The sequence below is a fragment of the Plectropomus leopardus genome, chromosome 13 (genome assembly GCF_008729295.1).
Source record: "Plectropomus leopardus isolate mb chromosome 13, YSFRI_Pleo_2.0, whole genome shotgun sequence".
Classification (NCBI taxonomy): Eukaryota; Metazoa; Chordata; class Actinopteri; order Perciformes; family Serranidae; genus Plectropomus; species Plectropomus leopardus.
Window position 1 is genome coordinate 7,555,080 of NC_056475.1, and position 27,670 is coordinate 7,582,749.

Sequence of the window (27,670 nt, forward strand, 5' to 3'; positions counted from 1 at the left end):
TTTTTTGACATTCACCATTTTCACTACTGTAGATAGTTACTGCAAAGAACTGACTTTGATTCTCTTTGGTGACTGGAGAGAACTACAAAAGCACAGCTTCCTGTTTGGTTGTGCAATGGTTGATGCACTCCCTTTGTGCTGTAAATCAAGGCTTCAGTTTCCAAGGAGAATGTATGCAGTGGCATAACAACAAGCCAGGCTCATAGGAAATCAGTGTCGACGCTGATGGTGTCATTATTCTATAGCAATCAACATTAACTTGATAATGATTAAAAAAACTGTCATGCAGCTCTTAGCTCACCCTGATGGAGCAGCTGATGAGTCCGTCTCTGTTGTGGACTTTGAGAACTCTTTCAAACAGCTGATTACGGGCCACCTCGTCTGTTGCCATCTGACCTTCCAGCAGGTCCACGGGCTCTGAGACACCACCCGTAAAATCCACCAGTGCATCAGCTGTGTTTCCCCCATCCAAAGCCTCGTAGCAGCCATAAACCCTGACAAGGAGAGGAAGAGATTAGATCTATATTCACCAGAGCTGCAACAATAAGTCAAGAAAATAAACTATAATTTAAGTAAAATGAATATCTTTGAGTTTTGGACAGTTGGTCAGACAACTTAAGACATTTAAAAACAGTATCTTGGATTTTGGAAAAGTTGAATGGACATTTTTCACTATTTTCTGATACTTTACAGACAAAATGATTAATGGAGTAATCAAGAAAATAATCTGCAGATTAATGGCTAACAAATACCAAACAAATACTAACAAATATTTCTTTACCCACGTGCTCACTGTTTTTCAAAAATATCAGATGCGAACATAATTGCAGCTAGCTGGCATACATTAAGAGAGAATTGGAACGTGGGATGAAAATGAAGAAATATACATGATGGTACACAAAATGTCACACATCGTTGCACAACAGACTAACATTATATCAGCAGCTACAGAAAATAAATCTGCTCTTAAGCTACATTACATGGAAGGTTGTCCATAAAAGATTACTGCAACCATTTCAAACAACATTTCATAATTTTTGCAAAACTTATAATTTTGACCAATTCCATAATTTTTCGAGTGCTGGAGAATATGCTGCAAAATTGCATAACTTTTCCAGGTTTTCCATGACGGTGGAAATCCTGATGATGTTGATTTAAGTTTTAAGTTTATGTTTAGGTAGGCAGAAGTTTAAAAAATTAAATCCAACGGTGAGGTTTTTTTGTGGTGTTTCTTGTTTTAAACTGGATCTGTATATTGGTTGGCAGTGATACTAACTTGGCATAGGCCTTCTCCACCAGGGCGCTCCAGAACTCGTTGCTGTCGTTGGAGTGGCAGTAGACCAGCTGGTTGTCCACGGTCGGTAGCCGGTCGTCAATCACCACATCCACCCACTCGCCAAAGCGCCAGAAGCGGAAGTGGAAAATCCCAGCATACGAGTCAGGCTTTTCTGTATCCCACTCCTGCTCCTTCCAGTCGGGAATGACCTGCAGGAGAGGAGGGGGGCAGGGGAGGAGGATGGAGGAGGGAGAGCACAGGGCAGGTAAGCCAAACAAACAGGCGGTGGTCCATGGAGCATAAATAATGTCAAGGTGGAGTGGGCTGCCAGAGAGAGACAGCGTACCCTCATGTCTGCTGATGCATTTAGGATTAGGGGACAAATTTATCACCTTGGCTCTCTCAGTCATAAATCCAGCTGTAATAGGACATGGGTGAGAGGTAATAACTGTAGTGTGTGTGTGTGTGTGTGTGTGCGCGCACGCCTTTGTGTGTTTCAGCTGCCTGCATTTGCTGTAGTCCAGTAAAACCATAACAACCCAACCTCCATTTTGTGAACTGTAGTTATTATTTCTATGAGAGGTAAACAACAAATAATATATTCATAGAAAATCACATGTGGGTATGAAATTGTCCCGTTGATAAGCACACTACAGAGTAACACAGAGCATCATATGCAGTCAAAGAGAGAGATATTGCCTGAACAGATAATATTCATTTACCTTTTAAAAAGAACTCACTAAGACTACAGTCAAATTGACGACTCAAAAGTGTCCGTAAAGTCCAGCCTTCTGCAGTGAGTTAGAAAATGTGAATATAATCTCCGTTATCTAAGGAAAGCATCAATAGATGACGGGTATACTAGCCTAATTAGATAACACAAGTCAAGATTAAATGACATCAGTGGTTCTTATAAAGAAGCTACAGCTCTACTGTAATTCTGGCCCCTCATCACAGGCTGTGGCCTTTGCTGATATTGTTAATGTAACTGTCACAGAGACAGTTTTATTGATATGTTAATTCTGTATGTTTCAGTTATAAATTCACAACCACCATTAAAAATGTAAAAGGTTTGATAAAAATATGTCTAATAGATACTTAAATATGTTTAGTTAAAAACATATTGCCTCAAATGTACGGCCTTTGTAACACCACCCCAGTGTACTTGAGGGCATTGTGGGAAATGTGATGTCATGTGGTGATGTCAGAGGTTAGTAGCAACATGTCTGCAGGCGAGAAACATACAACTCAATATTTACATTATGGCTTTATTCTTTGTGGCTCACAACTGTTCTCCTTATTGCTGTTTTCACTTCTAAAAGGTTTGCAAATCTTTTTTAAACATTCAACTAAATGAATTGCTTGATTTTGCTAGAATATATCAGCAGGTGTGTTGTTTTCGTGACCAACAGATGGTGCGCATTTGATTTATCTTTCTTAAAAACAGCTGCTGGGAACACAAAGGTATTTTCTGCCTTATGTTATGATTGCACTTGAAAATTTATGATGCATTGCTCTCTTATGATCCCACTGTGACTCATTCTCGCAGCAGAGCACCCGACCTAGAGGCACCCTGCCAGTGGGCACCTGTGAAACCCCTACCAGTATGAATATGGCATGCAACAAATACTGCAAATGATGCAGTGAGCGACACCACATGTGAATTAAGTGACAGTGTTCCAGCGGGTGTCCTTGGAGATGTCAAGGTGCGCTAACTGAACAGCAGTTCCTGTCAAACCTCTCTACAGGAGGTGACACTGTGCTGATGGAGAGAATCTGGCCTCTCCAGAGGACTGGCCCCGTGAAGCAGCAACAGCTTCTTTAAAAAGAGGAGGAGGGGAGTTAAAAAAAAAACAAAGCACTGCACCACAGAAACCTCAGAGTCATTTTGTAATCCTTCGGGAGCCAATCTCTCTCGCACTCCACCCTGCTATTGCTTACTGTCTGACTGCACTGTGGATAGCGAGAGAGCGAAGGCTCTATCTATCTCAGCCTTCATCTGGGCCAAGTGTCGCTATGCCGCAACTGAACTCTGGTAGGTAAGTGACCTGACGACTGACCAGAAACACAAGCAGAAGGCACCCTTGCTTCCCCTGCTGTCTATCAATACACCGAAGGGAATAAAGAGGCTTTACCCTCACTCCCTCCTCCTCCCAGCACCAACATAAAAGAGGCTACCTTACTCTTCAAAAAACGTTTAAATATTCACATTTACATCAACTTCATGACTAACTTCGATGGCAGGTAAATGAATAAAGGATCTGTAGCCAAGAAAAAACACAAGACAAACAAATGTGACAAACAGAACTAAGCAGAGTTCCCTCAGGGCAACCTCTGTGCTAAGGTTGCAAATGTCATTAGATTGTGTTGCCTAGCATCTCTGCTCATGTGCACTCCTGTGTAAGACCCGCCCACTCCTATCAATACGTTACAAACATGAACACAAGCATACTGCACAAGCCTGCAGGCAAGAGCAAAGAGTAAGAGTAACTGCATAGAGACACGGTGAAGACGCTTAGTTTCAACATAGCTGCCAATCTAATCCAGCCTCTTCAGTTGGTATCGACCTGTCAGCCTGCTGCGGTGTGCCGTCTAAGTATGTCTGTGGAGTTGGAGCTGCCCTTCCGACCGGACACTCAGCTGACGGAGGTGATGCGCCTGCGGGTTCAGTCTCTGCAGCAACGAGGCCAGAAGAGGCAGGATGGAGAGCGCCTGCTCCTGCCCAATGAAGCTGTGTACCGGCTGGACTTCTCCAAACAGTCCCTCCGATTTTTGCGGTGGACTGTGCAGCTGGCTCAGGCGGGACGCCTCACCATCACGGCCACCTCGCAGCTCTGGACGCCTGACCTCACCAACCTGATGACACGTCAGCTGCTGGAGCCTGCTGGGGTTTTCTGGAGGGCAGCAGACGATGCCAGTAACACACCCGTCCAGTGCTATGAGGCAGATGCACACGAGTTTGGCGAGAGGATCGCTGAGTTGGCAACAGTAAGGAAGGTGATGTACTTCCTGTTTGCATTTGCAGAAGGCTGCAGCCCTGAGACCGTTGACTGCTCTATTGCCTTCACAGCGGATAGTTGAGTAAAAATTGGAGAGAAACTTGCTACAAACTCTTCTTCTGTGCTTGTGTGCATTTAGTTAAAGAAGCAGAGTTAAATTTAGGTTAAACCTGCATTTTTTGCATGAATGGCTACATCACACATCATCTGACAACCTGCAAGGACGAGACTTCACTCTGCATCCTTCTCTTCCTCCTTTTGCATCAGATCTCATTGACAAAAACTGCTTATTACTGAACTTGATGATCATAATATTCTTTGTATTTTTCAATGTTGGGCATTAATACAAACACAAATAAATCCAATGAATCAAAAAGGTGTATCTGCATTTTCTTAACCAGTGTCTGATGGTTCTCTGGGCTTCTGTGTTGAGCAAAAATGTTATTCACTCTCTCCTCCTCTGACAAACAGCCAGCCCTGACGGGTTTGGTAGAAATGAGTCCCATGTGAGATAATGGATAGAGACAGTGTGTATTTGTGTGTATGTGCTTGCGTTTTCCCCAGTGGACGGGGGAACAGGTTCCTGCTGCCTCATCCGTCTCTGTCGTGCATGGTGAACCTGACAAACAAGAGAGAGGGGAGGCATGTGGATTTCATCTCTCAGCCTCCTCCTCCTGATGAATTCTCCCTGCTTTACACTGCAGCGGGAGATGAAGCAGTAACTGTGACTGTGAATGAGAGGACGCGTGTCAGATGAGGTGTGAGAGAAAAGAAAATAACTGAGATGTCAGGAGGTATTAGACTCGTTTCTTGCTGCTAGAAAGCATGTAACTAACTTGCCACCTGAACCACTCTCCCACTTTAAAAAAATAAATTAAAAAATGTAACGCTGCAGGACTCTCAACTAAATCAAACTCGCTTTCAGCCTTGAATGAATAAATATAAATTATTACTAAGAGTCCTCACTGGTATACATCTTTTTGCCCGTCAACCATTGGCAGGCAAGAGTAAAACAATTTTTATGAAGTCATTATTTAGTCATGACAAACAAAGATACCCTGCTAATATTTAATTAAACATGATACTGCATTGAGTAATAACAAGGATCTAAGAAAGGCAAAATCAGAAGCTCTACAGCTAAACGAAAGGCACTTTAAAGTCCAGCTGATTTTTCAAGGTAATTAACAAAACAAACAAAAGCAATACAAAGTAAAAATGTTTTGAAGCACCAGCACCAAGGTCTCACTGGGGAACAGTATCTGCTCCTGTGAGACTTGGACCATTACTTGTTTTGCTTTCATAGGAAGTAAAGCTGGCGACCAACACACAAGACTGCAAAGATGAACATCTCGGCACAATTAATAAAAAAACCTCCACTATTGTTTAAATCTGACAAAGTGATTTCAGACATTTCATCTGCTGTGGTCAGTTTGGATACCTCCCCAGTCTTTTAATTTTAGAATAATAAATACATTTTCTCCAAATAAGGCTGCAAAGGCAAAAGTTTGGAAAATACCCTTAATTCATGGCTCCTGCAGCTTAAGGCAAGGTATATATAAGACTTAAAGACATTTAATGCCACTCAGAACTAAGTTTAAGACCAATTTTCTAATTCAAAAAAATGGAAGACAATTTTATTATGTCAAAATGTTAGTTGTAACATATATCATGGCTGTTTTTGTCCAGTGAAAAATTTAGATTTTCTACATCAATATTGGAAAAACAACCCTATTTAGAGTGGAACACATGGAAGACAATGAACATATTTTATATTCATAAATTAATCTATTTAGTTAACCACCAGAAGTGGGAAAAATCTGACACTGTTGACCTGTTTTCTGGACGATTCTGTGTTACCACAAACTTGGAAAACAATGAGATTCAGGAGCTCTTCAACCTCGGAACAGAGGGCGAGATCAGCTGCCATATAACCGACATTGATATTGTTTATAAAGCACTGCCCACACACATGTTGTTGCTGTTGAGAGGCTGATGCTGTTGGGTTAAATGTGACGCCTGTCATGTCTCCTTTGGGTCTGCGATGCCTGCATGCTGTCTAAAATCACACACTGGAGCACATTTATGCCGGCATTGTTTGGTTCTGTGTAAAAATCCAAAGGAGGTACAGAGAAATGACTTTGTAGCATCCCTGTAGCACAATCTGTGTAAACAGAGTTTGTGTCTGACCAAGAAGTAGTCTTATGTCTTTGTGATATGCTAAGCTAACTGGCCCCTGGCTGTAACCTTAAATGTAACTACAGATATGCGAGTGGCTTTAATTTTTTCATCTAATTCTCTGCAAGAAAGTGATTCAAAATAAGGTTTATTATCAAGCAATATGCTTTAGTGTTTGGTGCCTACAATTAGATATTAGGTAGAAATAAAGATAAAAGCAAAATACGGCAAAAGTCAAGACATATGCATTGAAAAAGGGGAAAAATACTATAAAAATGTGTACAATATAACTGTTTTAAAATGAGTAAGCTGTACAGTTTTGTGCAGGATGTGTAAAAATATTTATCAGGGGATGTGCAAAAGTTTAGAGTAAAGAGAACAATGTCAAACTACACTTTACATTAGGCAGACCCAACAGCACTCTGATTTACCAAAGTGCACCTGACACTTGATATCAAATGTCTCTTTCTAAACCCAAAAGAAAGGTTTAACTGGAGAACAGACAGTTGTCTGTCTGGTCTTGTCTAATCTTCGTCCTCCAAGAGATTTAACCTCTCCCGTTGTCTCTGTCTCTACCTCTGTGTATTTTTGCCCCCTGGCAGAGGTCATGTGGCTCAGGTTCTGTCTCTTTGGAGACACCTGGAAGATGCTTGGCGTCTTCTTAGATTCATTTCCTTCATTATTCATATCTTTACATCTCTAATTTTGTCATGCTGACTGTCTTTACTGTAATTTTATTATGTTGGTCTGTTCTGTGCACATGACATCTATTGCACATCTGTCCATCCAGGGTAAAGGACCAGACACACCAAACCATCATCAGAGAACTAGCGGCACCGTGTCTCGGCCAAAAAGTTGCACATGAACACACAAAACCAACGGCCAACCAGCACATACATTCAACATCCATCCATCCAAACCATCCAACCTCCATATCAGCAGACGGCGGTCATCTGTAATAGTCATTCAAAACGGGAAAATAGATGACCGTCATGACACTAGTTAACCTGTACGCACATTTAGAACACAATGTAATTTGTAAGTGTATTTCTTGTGCACCAGTGAACAACAACACAGACCACCAGGAAACGCTTCTGCTAAAGAGCTAAATGGCTGAGGAAAAATGATCTTAACTTTTACGACAAGTTTGTTTCTATCTCACTCCCTCTTGACCTTAGCCGTTTGTTTACATTATTCACTTCCCTTTCTTGTGAGCTAAGTTTAACAGCCAATCAGAGTGATTTCATTCACCGACAGGCTCCATGGGTGCCAAAGCCAAATTAGCATATTGAATTGGCGGAAAAAAGCCAACAAGGGTTGACGAGGGCCAATGGTGCGGGACACACCACAGTGACGAAGGTTGTGGACGCTTTCCATCAGCCCAACGTAGGAATTCAGCCAACTATCGGCTTGGTGTGCCACAGCTTCAGAGGATTCTTCACCTGTTGCCCTCTCAGAGGTTTCTTCCATTTTTTTCCTAAGTTTTTTGTAATCTGAGTCAAGGGTCTAAGGACAGAAGATGTCCTGTAAAGATTAAAGCCCCTTTAGGCAAATTTTTGATTTGTGATATCGGGCTATACAAATAAAATGGATTTGACAGTCTCAAGCTGCATTGCTCTTGGCAAGAAAGCAAATAACAAGGAGTGAACCCTCCCTTAAAAACATAAAAAGAAAAGATCACAAAATCCTTGACCAAAAACTGCAGACATAGAAAAAAGGGGGTTTAAGCAGTAAACATAATGCTCATAGGATATAGAGTTGCATAATGATTGTGTGTGTTTGTACGGTGAAACAGAGCTCGAGAAACAGAGTAAACAGGAAGATACTGTGTAAACATGCCCGTATGTACACACTCTCTCTGAGACTGTCACGATCCAGCATTTCGCTGCAACAGGCCGGGGCATCTTGTTTCAAATCCCATTAAACCTCGGCAATCACTTTGTTTCCTCTGTCAAGATGGATGCCAAAGAACATTTCAGAATAATCCTGACATCCGAAACTCCAGAGCTCACTACAGTTCAAATTATATAGTTTTTTTTATTAATATGACACCACCAGTTTTGGAGTGACGCGTGCAGTAGTGGATTTGTGGTGCCAGTCTTCACAGAAAAGTTTACACATTTATTCTATTTAGTGTGTGAAAGACTTCAAACATTATTTGCACTGCATGAAAGGGAATCTCTGAAACCACAGCCAGATCAATTATTTATGGTCAATTTAAGGATCTTTATGCATGGTCTGCAGATCTAATTACAATTAACAGAGAATGAAGAAAATGTAAGAAGATATAATTGTGATTCGTTGAGAGCTTTGCTTGAAAGGGTTTTATCTATCCACCTATTTGTCTGTCTGTCTATCTATTCATCCATTCATTCACCTATACTTGCCTCTTTCCTCTAAGGCTGTCGTTTCTACCACTGAAAATATTATAGATCCTCCCTTGCTGATTCGCCATGTGAAATAAAACAAGACACTAATAAAAACACATTCACTACTGGCAGAAGCCAGGATATCCATCTAGCCTTAGTGCTTCTGGTCCTGGGAGACTCTACTTCTAGTGACTGACGGAGTCCGCTGTGACCGAGGAGGCGTTGTGATGCTTTATTGAGTCTTCTGGTGTTTACTTCTTATCATAATGGTTCTTAATGGACACTTAAACACAAAATATGGAATAATTACGATTGAGTACATAGAAAGTTCTTTTTTCAAAAAGGCTTTTGTGCAGGAAAGAGACTCTTTATTAGTACTTCTCTACCATATAAGATCCTGTTTGTTAAGGTGTTGACTCTTTGCAAACACGTTCTTAAAAAGATGCTTTTTGCCATTGAGCAATTGATCATCTGTGGCCGCTCACCCAAAAAAATGTGCTGGGAATTGGAATAGTATATTCAATTCTTGGTCTCAGGCTGATTAAGATGTATATACTTTACATGAAATATCACTTAACAACTTGATAGCCTGACACTGATAAAATGGGAACTAATCGATTCATTTTTAATTTTTTTTAAAAAGATGTAAAATAAATGAAGGCTTTCCTTTTAGTCCAGCACAGCACTGACTCGTTACGCTTTAGCACCACATTTCAAAGTGCTATCCATTAAGAGGTGGCCAAATGTTGATGTTTTGTGATGTAAATGTTTTGCTTTTTATTTTATTTTCTGTTGGCTTTGCGAACAGACAGCTGGCTAGCTGCTTTAACATGCAGAAAAATAGAGCTTACTGCCCACCCTCCGGTCTTCACTGGTTAGCTGTTATTAGGCAACCAGTTATTTTACTCATCTCACTCTCAGAAAAAAACAAATAAGAACATTTCCCAAACTGTTTAGTTCTTTAAAAAATGGTTAAAATTACTGAGTTGTGTAAATTTTACAATAACAGACACACTGTTATATGAGATTTACCAAAGATTTTGGTTGATGCTCGAAAACAAAGACAAAGCAAATAAAGGAGAAGAAACATACAACAGACAAACATACTTACACAAATACAGAAAGACACACTCACTTTTTGCCACAGAGACTCTCTGGAGGCCAGACTGGAGCATGCCGCGACGAACCAGCAGTTCCCCAGCTGTCCCTGATGTAAATCGTGTGCACTGATGCCGTCTACAAACAGGTGAGGGTCTTCACACAGCTCCTACATGACATACAAAGAATAGTTTAGAGTGTGGCAGCTTTGAGGTTCAACACTGACACTTTGTGCAGTTTAAAGTCAAACTGAGGCATTCAGTTTTCAGGATTAAAGCTGCTCATACTGACCTTTTAGGATTTAAAGCTTTTCATTGTGGTGTTTTTAATTATTTCAGCAGGAAACTATACAGAAATGGAAACTCTGCAGGGTATAAAAACCTCTCAAATATAGTTTATGTTTAACATACTGTGTGTACGATCCACCATAAAAGACACAGAGGAGCATAAATGGGTTATCGAGGCAAATTCATGAATCAGAAAAAGACCATCTGTCCTGATGCACCCACGTATCATATTCACGATCTTCTGCCCAAGTGTGGGAGGGCTGCGTGCATTTATGAAATCACATTTCCTGTGGTGGCTGTGTTGAGGTCCATTTTCTGCCACAGTGTGTACAGATGGACCTCTATCACAGCGAACAACACGGTGCTCAATGAGCTGCTCTCTCTGTACAGGACTCACACACACCTATCCGCATCAATGCAAAACACACACACACACACACACACACACACACACACACACACACACAGATATCCTGTGGTTCCTGTGATAGTGTGTGGGATGAATACAACAGGCTATGGGTCGACACTAGCCATTTACAGAGAGACACCCTGTCCTTCACTCTTTTGTCCACACACAATGGCTACACTTCAGCATAAATGTCACATATGAGGAGAAGTTTGCCAAAGACGTGAGAATCATTTGCACCTCCTAAAAATGAACTCCATATATACAGTAACTGAAGTCAAAATAGGATAGAAAGTAGAAATATTTACTGCCCATCGTTAAAATTTCACAGACATAAATGCATTTAAAAATTTCCACTGCGGTGGGTTATAATACATGAAATAAAATCAATAAATAAGTAATAAGTGGACCAAATTGTGGGGATGAAAGTGTTAAAATATTACCAATTAATCCATGTCTTCAATAGAGGATACATGCAAAAATAATTGCTAAAATATTAATAATAAATTCATATATTTAAAAGACATCAAAAAAGCAGCAGCAGTCACTAATATCAAATAAACATCATTTGTTAAGCAAGATGAGAGAGGATGGAATAAAAGATCTCTTAAAGATAACTTAAGTAAAATCTAATTAAGAAATAAAGACAAACTAGTGCAACCGCTATGACAGACAGGATTTGTCTGAGCTTTGCAGGGCTATAACTTGCTCCAGTCTTTTGCACACACCAGAAGTTGACAGCTCGTCTCCTGTTGCTAAGGGAAACGCCCACCCAGAGGCTTGAAGCTTGGACACTGTTTGAACAACATGTCCAAAAACTTGTTTAATTTATTAATTCTCTGGAGAAATGGAAAACATATGCAAAATAGCTACAAGATCATTTCTCTTTATATCTGAAAAGTTTGAACATCATTCATTCATTTTGACTTCATAAAGTTCTGTATAAAATATTAACTAGTCAGTAGAAGAGAAAACTTGAGATTGCACAGTCAGGAAATGTTATTCAGATCATCACTTAATAAAAACATTCATCCATACTTTCATACTACAATGTTTTTAGTTAATGTCAAATTAAAAAATAATATCAAACTTCATCATATCCATCATTTCCGTGATGAGCCAATATCAACATGTAAGAGGTTAACACCTGGCCCAATATAAAATACAGAACAACTTAATTTTTACTACAGCCTGCAGATCTCTGCTGGCAGTGTCTGGGTGTGAACAGTCGGTCTGTTTCTGCTCTCTGCTTTATGGGAGCGGCGGGTCGATGAGCACCACTGCCATTACTCAACAGACAGCGGAAAGCACAGCACCACTTAACAGCTCTTTATCTTTACACACTTGCAGCACTCAAATAGGGTTAGAAAAGTAAAAGAGGAAAAAGACGGCTGCAGCACACACAGCGACCACGGGGACTGCCTGAACAACTGCCGTTTGTGTTATACTGGAAAGTCAGGATCAATTTGATGACCACAGTCAATAACTGTTTTAGCCATCTTCTACAGTGTGATCTAACATACTTATACTTATAACATACTCATATTTAGTTTGACCATGTGTGAACTTTTCAAAGACTTAGCCAAGAGGCTCATTGATGTATCTCACCAGATATCTTGCATTCTAAATACCTGGTCTGGGTATTTTGTCAGTGAGCTATAGCCAATGAGATTCAATATTTTCTTCCTTTGACCAAAAAAAAAAAAAAAAAAAAAAACATTCAGTTTGTTCTATACTAACGTAACATTGGCTTCAACAGAAATATCCCTATCAGCTGCAGCCATCTTGGATCCTCTTTACGGTATTTGTCTGAAAATGCCCCATATTAGATAAACGGTTGTGATTGGCCAGGCACGTCTCAGGACACTGGAAATCTCCCCAAAGCTGAGGGGGCCAAATGCATCTGCCAGAGGAAATAAACTATAAGCCTGCAGATTTGCCTGGTCCCTAGACAACAGTTTCCTCCCACAGTGCAACGACATGCTGGTGAAGTGGAGAATTCCTGTTTCCCGTAGGTGTAAATGTGAGTGGGAATGTGTTTGTCTGTATGTGTTAGCCATGTGTGACATCTGAGTGTCAGCCCTCCATCCTGCTTCAGCCATAATCATCAGTCATGTGTATGAGTATACATGCCAATCAAACTCCAAACTGGTTGATTTCAGTAGAAAATGGGCCATGGGTCCATTCTGAATAGACCCCAAGTGACTCACGACCATGATAAGTTTGTGAAAAAGACACTTTATTTTGATGTCCAGTGAGTTTGTAGCACAGAGCTTCTATTTTGAAGTCCAGTTTCTTGCTGTAGAGTTAGAGTTTCTTGGGTTTTTTTTTTTTTAGATAACAGTAACTATTTCATTGCCCTGTACTCAGTATTATGTGGCCGATTTTTTTTCAAAAATATGAATAGGCCTAAGGTACTTATTTATCAGAGGAGGGGTGTGGATTTTTTTGACTCGGGGAAAACACATGAAGTGTTCATTCCACATAATGTGTTCAAGGACCATCAGAAATGTGAAAATTTCTGGCTGTGATAAATGGTGTCATTTTTGGTCATTTTTATTAGGTGGGCCCATAGACTGTGTATAGACATGGACGAAATGCCCCCACTAACCCCCACTATGCTGAAGAAGAAAAAAAAAAGCCAGTCGTGAGGTTTTTTTTCCTACAGACGTCCAGGCTAACCCCCCAATGTCCTCATATCTTAACGTCCCTGGTTTTAACTAAATGCACTTTCTCCTTTCAAAATGTTTTATTATTATATATTCTGTTTTAAGCCGACATGTTAATTACATTTTGTCAAATAAAATTAAATATGTGGCAATTTCTCTTATGTGTGGACCTAGAACCAATGACTAAGGAGAAATGTGGAACCAGTAGCTGGACCAGTGGGGAACCACTGCACTATGGTTAATGTTCAAGTGGGGGGGGGGGAGCACGCACACACAAAGGACACAACCAAGGTCAGTAATTTGCTGACTCTGCAAAGCTGATTGCTGCAAAAGCAAACTTTTAATCAGAAGCAGAGGCCACTGCAGTGCTCCCTGGAGGCTTTCAGTCTCTAACAGCAGCCCCTCTCACCTTACAAAGACCAGCACTGGAGCACTTCCTGTCTGAATCGTGTGTCTGTACGTGCATGTCACAACTATGTGAAGCAATGTTTAGATGTCTGTCTGACCTATGCCGGAGTTAAGATCTCTGATCACTTTTTTTCCCCCCTTGTCCGCAACAGCATTGATTGTTGGAGTCTGAGCAGCAGCGGGGGCTCCCTGTGGTGGCCCGTTGTGCAGGGATTGACTCAGGTGGAAGAGTAATAGAGTATTGATCCCTACCCGGCCCTGCAGACACTGAAGTAATGTGAATATTGTGGCTGAGCACAGCCTAATCATTTACCCTGCTACTGAGAACCTTTCAACCAGCTTCATAGCCCTCCTCAGCACCATCCATCAGCCTGTAAAAGAGAGGAGCCACACATGCAAACACACACCACCAGGCACACAACCAGCCACAAGCACAAAAAGACTGAATACAAAAATCAAGCAGCAAGAATTTTAAGATCTTTTCAGGTTGTAAATGCACATTGAGTTTCTCTCATCAAAGCTCATGCTGTATATCCTTGAGGCTTAACAAATACAACATTTGGGAAGCTGATTTTTTTAAAAAAACATTGTTGCATTGTTTACATACAGGTTTGCAAACCCGCATTCTTGTTCTCTGCAGATAAATGGATTTTGACACGTATTCCTCATCATTTAAAGGGATATTTCACTGAGAGGATCCTCACATAAAACTAGGCTGCCTAAGCAGTAGAAAGACACAAATACTTTTGAAATCTCAGAGAGGCTTTTAGTTAATGAACTAGGAAGGCCCCTCAGATCCTCCAACTAAAACAACTAAGACATTTGGCAATTCTGCTTTTAGCCATTACGCTCCTAAACAGTGGATCAGCCTACCAGAGGATCCAGAAATGTTGATACTTTTAAATGCAAACTAAAAACCTACCTTTTTAGTCTGGCTTTTATATCGTGTCTTACTATAAAAATTGTATGGTTTTTACTTATTCTATTTCTTAAGATCCATTTTTAAGATCCACAATCAACAGCCCACTATGACTGACTGAATTTAACCTGGACATTCATAATGACAAAAATGTCTGTCCAAAATAACCTGACACATTCAAACGTATAAAAGGACTAGCTAACATGGTTTAAATGATATAGAAAACTCTGTCAGCTGAAAATTTTCCATCGTCTCACAGCACAGACCGTCATATCGGCCCACCCTCGCCTAGTCAAGACATAAATAAACACAAATCAGTGGAGGGGAGGCGGGGAGAGGAAGAGGAGAAGGGCAGCAGGAGAAAGACAGACAGGCTGAGAAACAATGTGAGACAGACAGAGAGGGGGAACATTTTATTAGAGGCTGCTCTTTATGCTCGCATGCTTTGCCACTGGGACTTCACTGCAACCATAAATATCGCCTAGATGCATCTGAGCGGGGATAACACCAAGCACAACGACCTCTGCGGCGGTTAGCCTGTGAACCTTCACCCTGCCACTGATAACATGACCTCTGTGATCTTCACATTGTGAGCAACTTGACTGACTAAGTGCAACATATAATACTACCCCATCAACTATACATATTTCAACTTATATCATTTGTACCACCTTTGTTTTGGGACATTTCTTCTCATATTCTGTCAAAAAATAAAAACAGCCCAAACCATGAAACTCAATTCCTGTCATGTTTTACTTTCTGCATCTAAAAGGAGCTTTCTGCCTCATTTTCTGATGTATTTGGGGACATAAGTGCAGAGCAATCAAGGTTTCTTGCTTTCAAACCACAAATTGAGCTTTCCTAGTAGTGCAAATTATTACCAGAAGCCCAGAGAGTTGTGGTTAGAAAGAAAGCTCTATATTGCGCCCAAAAAAAATAAGGGAATGACCTCTTCATGTATTTTTGTTAATGAAACACCAGTGGGGGAGAGTGAGGATCTTCTCGGCCCTGAGAAAGAAACTAAGACAAATCAAAATCTAATTGTAACAAACTATTAATTCTAGTTTATATCTAAAATAATTTTAAATGAAATTAAGTAAATAACATAAAATCTTAATGTTTCTAAGTCGAAATGAATCAATTTGTGACATGGACACATGAAGCACAAAAAAACAATTCACCTGTGTTCTGGCTTCTCAGGGTTAATGCTAATATCGCTAATCAAAGCTACAATTTTGCAGAAATAGTATAGGGACCTATTATGCCCATTTTCAGGTTCATACTTGTATTTAAGGTTTTCACTAGAACCTGTATACATGCTTTATTTTCCTAATACTGTCTGTGCTGAAACACCTGAATTCACCCTCTGTCTGAGACACTGTTTTAGCACCTGTCTCTTGTTGTCTCTGCACCGTGACTGCAACTGAAAAGTGACTGTAATGGAGAGTTGCAGCACTGTCTTGTGTGAAAAATCACCACTAAAACTACAACAAAACCAGACATGTTCCAGTCAGACTATAATCTGAAACTGGAAGGAAATTTGCAGCATCTGCAACCAAGATTATATGCTTACATAGCTACATGTAGCTACATGTAGCAGTGTATGTAATGGAAACACCTGCAGAAGCTTGCTTGGATCAGATGACCATATAAAGAAATCCTGCACACCATAACATCACATTGGAGCCAGAGCAGAAAAAATATGGAAACAGGGTACTTAGAATGGACTGAAGGTTTTTGCTCACTATTTTGCTCATTATTTGAAACTTTAGGCGTGTTTAATATAAATATCCTTCACTGTAACACTACACTATATATAAGGCACAAAATATGGAAAAGCATAATAGGTTCCCCTTTAAGACTAACCCCTCACATCTATTCTACCTCTTTCATTAGTGCTGATTTCCAATAGATAGAAGTACTAATAAGGCTGCTACAGACAAAGAAAGTGAAGATATTGCTGCTTGCTTGTTGTTCCCATAGTTTTCACAGTTGAACTTTGATAAAAAATTGGAACTGGTGAAGAAAGGGAAAGACTTGTGTGGCCCTTTATGAGCTTTTATGAACATTTTGTCATCAACTCCTCTCAGTCAAAATGGTGGGTAAGTTTTAAAACATTAAGCAGCTACATCATAAATTGGTACAGAGGGCCTCAGTCCAGTGGTTATAGTTCTCCATTAATAAATGATAAAATTTTCCAGATATGCACATGAATTACTATATATCAGTGGGTCTAAAAAACTGCAAGGATTCATACCAAAGGAAACAGAATATATGTTTCAAAATGCCTTGATCTGATATCTGTTTCAGCTATAAACATGTCAGATAAAAGAGGGTGAACAGAAGTGTCAGAAAACATCTTTCACTGCCATGTTTTCACTGGTGGAGACAGAAGATTCAAATTTTGTATGAGCTAAAAATTTAAAGTCTCTTGAGAACCATGAAGATGATTTACCAGATTGGATGTTTCTGCTTTTTTTCTGTCCTTTTCTTAAGTATCCACTAAGTTCTACATATCAGACTGCTAAATCCTCCCCCTACTTTTAAATATCAACAGAAACCTACACTACAACACTCATGTAGAGCTAAAACAACGTTATATTTATCACTATGATCTTTCACCATAAAACATACATTACAGCTCTAACTGTTAAGAATCCCATTTATTGCTACATATCTTAAATCTTTGTCCACAAATAGTGGGTTACCACGAGAAACTGCTGCGTCATTCACTGCCAGTTTTGACAGTTTGACTAGGGCAACCTGGTATTTACACGTTAAACTGCAGTCCAGGAAAATGTTTCATCAAATTGGCAACATGCAGGCTACAATTTGCAAACTGACATTTTGCTCCTTTTAACACGTTCATCAAATCAAAACAAATCACAACTCTTACAAATGTATCTGCAATGATGTAGTGAAATCCTTTTATACAGATGATTTTGAGTTAATCTGAGTAAAAACACTTTTGTGACAGCTGACGGAAAACAAAGGACTGAATGACTCTATAATCAGCTCAGTATAGCCAATCCAGATCAGTTAAAAAATGCCTTTATTGGCCCAAATACTGATCTGTGAAATCAGATCAGTCATCCCTATATGTGACCATACTGTGGTTTATAGATGGAGTTGGAAAGACTTTAATATCCAACTCTGACAGTGTGGAGTTGCACTGTAGAGTATCTGTGTGTGTGTGTGTGTGTGCGTGTGTGTGTGTGTGTGTGTGCCATATTTTAAATGAGCCTTTGTCAGGAACTTCATTAAATTTTGATAGTTCTGAACATTTCATTCTCTCAAACCCACTCTGTCCCAAAGTAGTTTGATGTTTAACTTAATTATCATGCACTCTCCCCTGAATGAAACACTGCATTGAGAATGAGCTTTCAGTTACCATTAGGAGGAAGAGGCAGAAATTGGGCATGTGTTAAAGGTTTCCAGTCAATCTGCGTTAGTATAGTGAAAGGAAAGTGTTAGGTAATTTTAGTGGCAGAAGTAAGCAAGTATATTTACTTCAGTACTGTACAATTATCCATTTATCCATTTCTTATACAGTCAATGCTGCTAACACGCTAACCAGCCAGGACATTCCACAATAATGAGTCAAAATAGCTCCCCAAGCTTCTTCCTAATTTCTCTATACTGTGCTGTTTACACCTCCCTGGCATTTTGTTCTCAGGATTGCTTCAGTCAATAAAAAGATCTATTGATCAGCGGAAAGAGGCTCTCCAGGCTAACCACCTTGCTAACTGCATTATTAGCTTGGAGGGCAATAAGTTGCACAATGCATTCAAAAGACAACTGTCTAACAACTGTCTGTAAAAGTTGAATGTGCAGCACAGATTATGAGCTACAACAGCTTTTTTTCCATTTTGGACTCTCAAATGTAGCGTACACCTAAATTAATATAGACTTTCTGACGTAGCTGAAACACATTTCGCGGTTCCATCCAAAGTGGTACATTGCTCAGCTTCCATGCTGGTAGATTTGGTTTATCAAAGATGAAAAAAGCTACACAGAAGTTAAAATAATTGCAGCAGAAACGTCAGATAAGTTAGACCACCATGTTAAACAATATATCTGAACACATTATAGTTATGGCTGAAAATGACAACAGAAATAAACAAGATTACCAATATTACTTATCTCCGCATTTGTAATTAACTGCCAGCTGTCTACCTGGAGGTGATTGTCACGGTGATTTGGTTTATACTCATGGATGCCAGAGAGAACCCAAACTAATTTTCAGAACCATTTTAAATCATTACATCCCTCTTTATCTCCACACTAAAATGTGACTAAAGGGAATGTGCTTTCCACAATGGTCTCTACAAAATGGCTAAAGGGAGTCTCATTTACTTGTTTGTAATTCACTACAGATACTGCAAGCAGCTTTAGACTTCAATTCCAAGTCAGCAACAGCGACCTTACCATACAGTACATCTGCATCCATAAAAATCTTTTTAAAAATGCCGAGATCAAATGTGCCTGTTTAGAGTTCCCAACCTCCTGACATAAACCACCAACAGTGAAAATCGTGTCCTGACAATAATGAAAAGGATGCTCCTCCTGCTTTTCTCCTCTTGACTTCTTCCAGTTTTCAGTTTGCATGACTGACATCAGCACAGACCAAAACATATAATCTGTGTGACCCAGTTTCCATGGCAATGCACGCTGGCTGTTGCTGCAGCGGCACACAGGCAGAAGGAGGTTACTCCATCCAGAGCCACAGCCTGCTGTGTGGGGGGATAACAGTGGCAGGGGAGTCAGCTCACTAAATCCTGAAGCCCTGCATCTGATATCATCTGCTACAGAAACATGCATACAGTATCGGCTTATACAAGAAGAGTGGAGTGGAGCAACGACTGATGACTACTATCATATTCTTATTTGGTAAAGTACTTAGTCATAAGTCATCAAACTCTCTTCGTGAAGGGACCTTTGGCTCAGACAGCTAAGCAAGTTTTAAAGATGCAGTAACTGCTCCCTGTTTACATATGTAAGGTTGCATAAAACTAACATATTTCTAAACTGAGTTCTTCAAGTTAACTGAGCTACTGTAAATTTCTTGGAACTTTTGGAGACTGATAATGGTTACAAAGATCTATTAAAAACCATGAATAATTATCCGTTGTTCCAGATATATTTTTGGGCTTTTTAACTTTTTTTTGATAGGACAGGTGTAGCGTGAAAGGGGGGGAGAGAGGGGATGACATGCAGCAAAATGCCATGGGCTGGAATCGAACCCGCAGCTACTGCAGCAAGATCACATCGTCATACATGGGGCGCCCGCTCTACCAGGTGAGCTACTAGGCACCCCAATAATTATCCGTTTTCATCAGCTGAAACTCTTTTACTGAACAGACCAACTTACCCGAGGCCTCTTCCAGACCACACGTCCGATCCTGTTGCCCTGGTAGAAGAGCGAGTCGTCGGTGGCGGGGAAGCGGGGGTCCTCAAAGAGCAGGCCACTCTGCAAGCACTGCCTCTTCAGGGTGGAGTACTGCTGCCCCTCAAAGGCCTTCACTGAAGTGAACATACTGCAGCCCTGAGGGACAAAACGGGGATGACAGGGAGGGACATCAGTCAGACCAAGAGTTGTACATCACATTTCACAGATACCCATCACATCATCAAGCTTTCACTCACAGTTTCAAGAACACTGTATTTCATCTCTAACAAGTAACCTCCCCTGGTATTTTTGAAACCAATTTCCCTCCCTACTACACTTCTTGCTCTTCCACTCACTCACACACAGCTGACTGACAGCTGAATCCAGCAGACTTTAATACCTTAACGGTGAAAGCCCTCAGTGGAAATAGGAAGTCGATGTGCACTGCTGCCTTGAGCACAGTCCGGATTCAGCGGGTCAAAATGATTAATCTGTCAATACACTGATATCCTCCGAGGCCTAATTATCATTGCTATGCATTAAAGGAGCCATGTACGCATTGATCAGCTCAGTACTGGCAGGGCATACAAAGGGACTGGTGAGTCAACGTGGTGGCAAACTAAGATGGAGCTACCGAAGGAATAATCAATACTGAAACACTGAATAAACACAAACACTTTAACACGCCTTTTAACCTAAATTTTATTTTAATATGTGCCTATGCAGCACAATAACTCGCACTAAACTTCTTTTAGTTATGATTTTGTCTTCACCATGACTAAAGGATATATCTGACTGTTAGCTGCTATATGCTCCACTATGTTTGACAACCAGTTGCTAGCTTGTAGCTAGACATTATTTTGAGCTCTGACTACATGGCTAATTAATTATAAATAAATAAAATGCTCATTTGTTGCACCCTTAGAGAGAGGTAACTATGCCTTCACACTGTGAGCACCACAATCAGCAAATCCTGGAGAGTCGATGTGTTTTTCAAATGAGAAAAATTATTCATGGCTGAACTTTTCATGGTCATCAATTTTGCATACTTCCTCATCTACCCATGTCGTTTCATTTCATAATCAATACTTATAGCCAGCCAGAACTATTGATGATGAACAAGAGATTTATTACACAAATTCAAAGCCTCTCAGGTCACTGAACGCGTCAACAACGATGTTTCAAGCACAGCTGCACTCATTACCGGTAGACTAAAAGTGTTGGGTGATATTATGTTTCATATTTTATCCTGTCATGAAAGATATATGCTGTGAAATTGTGACCTCTTAAAATAAAACAGTGCGTACTTGCTTCCTCTCATTGCAGGTGTCAGAAGTCTAAAAGTTGTAAGTGACAACTCTGTTATCACAGCAATGTTCACTGTTTATCCTCAGTCACAAATTCAGTAACCAGATGCCAAAATATCATTTTGCTTTCTCAATATGTTATTACTGACCAATGACAAGAGTACAATTAGCACACAAAGCTATCAATCATGGCATCAAACACCCTTTTTATAGCATCAAATACCCAATTAAGACCAAACAACAAAAAAACAACAACAAATGTAAAACAACCACCAACAATAACTGTGATCAGATCACTCAAACCACTTGTCGAGGTTGTCTAGGACGTGTTTGACGCATAGAGCATTCACTCTAGACCTTGAACATTTTATGCCATTTTTGCCCATGTTAGGCAGTAATAAAATTTAAGCACAAGTGGTCCTGTGGAGATGCATGATAGACAGTTGTGGACGGTGATGTGTGTCAGCTGTGTACTTCTGTTCAGATCACTGCTTTGCATTTTAAAAACAGGTAACAGTAGGATCAACAACTGCTGAATGATTTCAATGGCTGTATGTGGCTTCTGCCAGACTATTACTTCTGTTAAAAATGAAAATGAATTATTGCACAATGCCATCCATTCTTACAGCTTCCTATGCTGATGTTCAGTGTTGTTTTTATCACCAAAAAGCATCAAAATATATAGCATTTTGCTGTATTTTACATTACTGTTGGACTTAGGCTGTGTTTTTAAAGCAATTTATCACATCTGATATTTTAAAAAAAAATTAAAAATTGGTGATGTAAATTCCCATTTGTGTAGAAAAACTCTCAAATTCATCCTTTAACCCACTGCAGGGGTCTTGACTGCCAGCTTGGGAATCACTACTTTTCACTATTTACTGTCATTTTATAGACCAAGCAATTAATCAATTCATCAAGAAAGTATGTGCAGATTTATCAACACTGACAGCAATTGTTGCAGCTATACTAAAATTACAGCAATCAACATTTGACTCTTTACTGAGAAAAAGCCTACTTTGATCTAAGTAAGTATGCAAAAATATAAAAGTGATAAAAGTGAAGAAAAAAACAAACGTGCATTAAATGAATGTTATGCCATGATATAACTGTAGTATAATATAGAATTCATCATCCATCCCAATCAGCACACTGCAGCACAACAAGAAATAAAACCAGATCCGGGTTAAGTCTCTTAATGCCACATTACCACAAAACAGCACTATCAAATTAAGTTTTTTTAATTGGGCTGAGTTGACCTGTTCACCTCTAAGCGGTGCTCAATAACATCTAATATCTGGGGAAAATGAAGTGGGCAGAAAATGGAGGGACGCCAAACCAAAAAGGACAGGACTGGAGCAACTTGAAATCTGACAACTGTACCTTTCAAACATCATTAACCTGATGGCATTCATAAGTAACTTTTCTTGACATTCAAGGAGGTCCAATTATTTCAGTGGACTCATGCTAAATCTAAACAGGCAGTGAAACATGCTATGGAGCAGCATTATAAAACACTTAAACGCTCAATATCAACGTAAATATTTACTTAAATATACACATTTAACCACATTATTATAAATTATGATCAAATATGCGTGTTGAATAAATTGGTCCTCTCTAAAGAAAACCCTTTTAAATACCATGACAAACTGGTAGATAAGGTCCACAAGTGTAAGTCTCAAATAACACCTAATCTGTGTTGTTTTATCATTAACTAAGGCCTTGATTCTGCCGTCTTTGACCTTAATTAAACAAAAATATCCAGTAACTTTAATTCGGAGGCATTAACAAGCTAGCTGACTCTGTGAGTAAGTGATAAAGTAAATTCCTGGGGGAACAAGGAGGTCGCAGTTGGAAGCTAAATCTGACAGATGGCCTGGTGTCTTGGCTCGTGACTGCAATGGGGAAAACCATGCTGTCATCTGGCCTCCGTGGACAGCCAACAGCATTACCTGCAGAGAACGAATCCTGAGAAGCTGCTTCACTGAATGCCTTCACTGCTGTGGTAATCATAACAACAAGGACTGCTCCAAGTTAAAACTGAATATAGTGGATATACTGTATTATGCTCAAATTATCCAAGGATTATGTCAGTGCTAACTTGGGGGCAGTGAAACAAGCTGTAAACACAACATCTGACACTTTATGACAACAGAGCACATCCAACAGACATGTAGCAATATTAGCATTCATATGGGGTCGTGTTTCTGTGCATTGAATGCAAGTCCAATATTGACCCAGTGTATCACATGTTCATGCACACCCACATGTATGCACTTAAGCAGGAACCAAAGGCATTTCCATTAAGATAAGGAACAATTATTTCAGCGTGGCTGTCCCCAATACCATTTACACTTCTGTAAATAGTGGTCAAACTGTTGTGGTCACAACCTAGGACTATTATTAAGTTTTAATTACCTTATCTGAATGTAACTATTATTAGTGTTGATGCATAATGAATTATGTTGAATTTCTATTCCTGACTTTATGTGCTATTTGGGATTTCTGGAGTAACGGTAAAAGAAATGGAGCACTGGAATACTCATTTGGACAGCAGAGGAATACAACTGAAGCTACGACGAATTTGGGTCAGCCCTAGTGCTTACCACACCTACCAAGTGCACCTTACAAAACTATGAGCGCAGCATTTTTGTTTGTCTTCAGTTAAGTCCGACTTTCTCTTCAGCATGACTGCTAACTGCACTGACACGTTCTGTCGGAAAGGGCCGCGAGCGTTGTAGCCTATGACTGAGACATTTTGGTGTTTTACAGATGTTTGTTAGTACTAGGGATACCCAGTTTGCAACCGGAGCAATCCCCAAACATCTGGCCACCGTACGCTCCATGCCACTGCTGGAAGTATGGAAATTATGGGGGCTAAAAGACACTACAAAAATTACTTTAGATCTATTTGTCTGGTTAAAAAGCATTCTAATTCTGTGCTCTCTGAGTGTATTTCCATGTCTACAGACAACCTGACAAAAATAATTCCTTTTCCAGATTGACACTCCTGTTCTGCACGGCTGTCCCTGTAATGATTAATTCATTTAGACCTAATTATTTTGAAATTGTGTACAAGTCTTGCAAATTGCACAGCATCTTGTCTGCCTGTGTCTCTGCTCTAAATGAAAGTTATCCATGCTTGTCGTTTCTGCTCTATATGATGTACAGAAGTCTTAAGATATTTCAGACTCTACCTGATGCACTGTTAAATAAATCTTACTTTCAACTTCTTATATTTTCATTTGCATACCAGACTTTTATGAACAGTCTTATCTGACCCCAGTCATTGTGTTCAATGTTCCTTGGTAACAGTTTAATTCAACTGTTTCTAAACTACATCAACATCTCTGAGCTGTGACAGTTTCTGCATACACCTCAGAAAGAGGGTCGAAATGTCATGTAATTTGATTATTAGTAATATCAGTAATAATAATTTTATGATTGAAGCATCGCATAAAGAAAAAGCGCGAAACTTTCACCACTATATAAGTACGTACAGATGCTTTAATGTAGAAAAGTACTGTGGGATAGATGTTTGGGAAGATGTGATCTGTGATGATATAAGACTTCTTCTACAAGTGAGGAAGCAAAACAGATGGGAAAGTATTGAAAGATGGAAATGCATTAAAAACTGCCCACGCTACAGGAAGAATGGGACTGCAACAAACCACAGGAGACTGGAAGGAATCTATTAGTCATAAAGTGGCCAGTTTGTTTACAACATTTCCGAGATAATGGGCTGTAAAGAAAAAAGAAAGACAAGATGGCTAGGAAAGAGGAGATGTTGGCAAGATGGCATTCCCATCATTCATCATACAACGTTATTTGATCACCAAAGGTCTTTAAAAGAAAGTTCGCTAAATAACTTTTTAAAAAAAAAAAACATGTTGCAGAAGAGGAAATTCTCTGTTAAAAACAAAATGAATATATGACTGACAGATGATGCAGTCCCCTAGAAACCATTGAGTCATGATTCAGAAATGACAGCTCCTGCAGAGAGGAGAGGTGAAAAGCTGGAGGGGAAAGCTGTTCCATCAATGATCAATACTCTGAGGAGCGAGCAGAAGGAAACAAAGTGCCCCTTCCAACAGATGGGAGCAACGTGGACATAATAATACAGTGTGTAATGCAGTGTTTCTAGCAGTGTGTATTAATCACCAGCTACACTTCAGTTCCAACGTGTTGATCCAGGATAACAAATAATTCATAATGCTCTCTCATTTCTGACTGTGTGCAAAGCTTGTCCTCCAGTGTTTCACTGATTGTTTACTGAGCAGTATTAGAAGCCTGTCATCTTGTGAAGTTAGAGGCCAAAGCAGTCCTAATAAACCACTCTCAGCCCCAGACTGGCTATGATCTTTGCTGCAACTGAACAACACACGTGCACAAACGGCTGAATATGAGCATCACTCCAGATTACAAACTGCCCTGGCTTCATTCTGCTATGCTAGCCCTACTGAGCAAGAGCAAATGCTGGTCAGCAGATGTCAACATTCATCTCATTCTACTGCTGTCGCACTGTACAGTATCCAGGCAAAAGCACCAGAGTTTTGATAACAGTAAATTGGCAGAATTTCAAAAATACAACTGCCAAATTGATGCACGGCTAACACAAGCAAGCCTGTCACTCTTGAAATTACAGTTCATTAAAGTTGAACTCCACACCATGCGAAGATGGAAATTTGCTTTGCCACTGAAAGCAAATGTTGTATCTCCCCTTTACTTACACCTAATGGGGGCAAATATTCACCAAGGTTAACTTACTGCATTAACCTGGGGACTGACAAGTCTTTATTTCTGTGACACTGTCTTAAGGCCCAAATACTCCAAACCATCATCAAAAAACTAGTGTCAACAAAGGCCTCAGGTCGCCTGTTTTCTCACCAAAAATTTGCGCCTTAACACACTGAGAAGACAACCAATGACCAACTGACGTACTTTTTGCACCTGTGTGAGAGAAAATAGCTCTCCGTTGTAGCAGGTGGAGGTAGTCTGTATTCGTCATTAAAAAGGGGCACCAGAAGACCCGCAGGACGGATTCAAGACGCTAATTTGCCAGTTTATTTAACACAAAAAGTTACATACAATTTCTACGAAAGAGCTCAAAGATTGAGTAAGAATGAGATTCAGTTCTTTATTTGCTTTCCTCACTTACGTTTATCTTTTTGTACACTGAGCAACATCAATTTAGCATGCTGAATTTGCAGGGGAAAAAAGCCATCAAGGGTTAACTAGCAATAACGTTGCGGGAAACACAGAAAAAACTATGGTGACAGACGCTCACTGACAGCCCAACATTTACCAATGGCCAACTGTTGGCTTGTCATGTCAGGGCCATACCTTGCATTTGACTATCTAAGTTAAGACTGGTCTAGCATTACAGACCAGTCTAAAATGTCTTTGTAAACTGGTTCCTGGTTCTGATTGGCTGAACATACCTGATGCTGCTAATCAGGCATGGGTAGAGAAGGAAATGGTGAAAAGGCAGTAGTGGGGGCTCCCAGCACCATGGACAATATTCATCTGAGAACCACATGGAGCAAACTGATCAGCACCACGGACAGCTCCTCTCTTACAGCACTGAATGGGACCAGTGTTTCGCCCACAGTAGACGACCTTCCTTTTTCCAATCAATTGGTCTGAAAAAGAGTGAAATTTACTTACATCCAGTGAGGCAATATCACCAAAGGATAATGGTGTGCCGGCCTTCACTTAAACAATTTTCTGCACACGCTCTCTGGCATCACAGGGAGCAGAGTCTGTTACTTTAACTGTTTTATTCTGGGTATGATGTGGCCATGTTGTTGCTACTGACTCTAGGCTACTGAGTTTCTGTGGAGTGACCATTTCAATACTGATATACAGTGTGCAGTCATCTTACACGTAGAGATGAGAAAAGATAATAGCAATGGTAATAGCTGCACATGTAGCACTAGACAGTGGATGGTGGCCGCAGGATTATCAAATTAACCCTGCAACATAATTTCAAATATATAATTATGGTTTTCTGGACATTTTCACATTTTTTTCTGATAATATCTAATAATTCCCACAGCTAATTTAAAGGTCATTTTACGAGACATTTCTTGCCAAGTTTTTCATTGCATTTTTCCTATCTATTCAAAACAAAACCAGAAAGTACAAAAAAATCCTCTGGTTTCAGAGGTGTAAATGCTTGTCAAAGCTGTCTGATTGCAAGACAATAAAACTGATGGTGATCCAGGTGTTAAAGGGTTAAAGAATAATACAAACATTAGAGGCAAAATAAATGAATATTAGAGGCTATAAAAGTGATGCCGTCAGTGATGGGGAACAAAAGAAATCATAGCTACTCCTTTGAGTCCCCAAAAAGATAATTACAG

General features: G+C 39.9%; 2 protein-coding genes across 2 annotated transcripts in view; one reads left to right on the top strand and one right to left on the bottom strand.

Annotated features, from left to right (window-relative positions):
* Positions 1 to 20,142, bottom strand: part of capn5b (calpain 5b) — a 35,240-nt gene extending 15,098 nt beyond the window's left edge. Inside the window, exons 1-4 of the mRNA XM_042499661.1 lie at positions 19,978 to 20,142; positions 9,955 to 10,086; positions 1,277 to 1,485; positions 302 to 494 (exon numbers count right to left, since the gene is read on the bottom strand). Of these exons, the coding sequence (XP_042355595.1) occupies positions 302 to 494; positions 1,277 to 1,485; positions 9,955 to 10,086; positions 19,978 to 20,142 (699 nt within the window). The remainder of the gene's footprint in view (positions 1 to 301; positions 495 to 1,276; positions 1,486 to 9,954; positions 10,087 to 19,977) is intronic.
* On the top strand, positions 3,866 to 4,357 carry ompb (olfactory marker protein b). The gene has a single exon (XM_042499662.1). The coding sequence runs from the start codon at positions 3,875 to 3,877 to the stop codon at positions 4,355 to 4,357; it is 483 nt and encodes a 160-aa protein (XP_042355596.1). The 5' UTR covers positions 3,866 to 3,874.
* Positions 20,143 to 27,670: the final 7,528 nt, after the last annotated feature.

Coding starts and splice junctions, on each gene's coding strand:
- ompb (XM_042499662.1), top strand. CDS start 3,875: ATGTCTGTGGAGTTGGAGCTGCCCTTCCGACCGGACACTCAGCTGACG.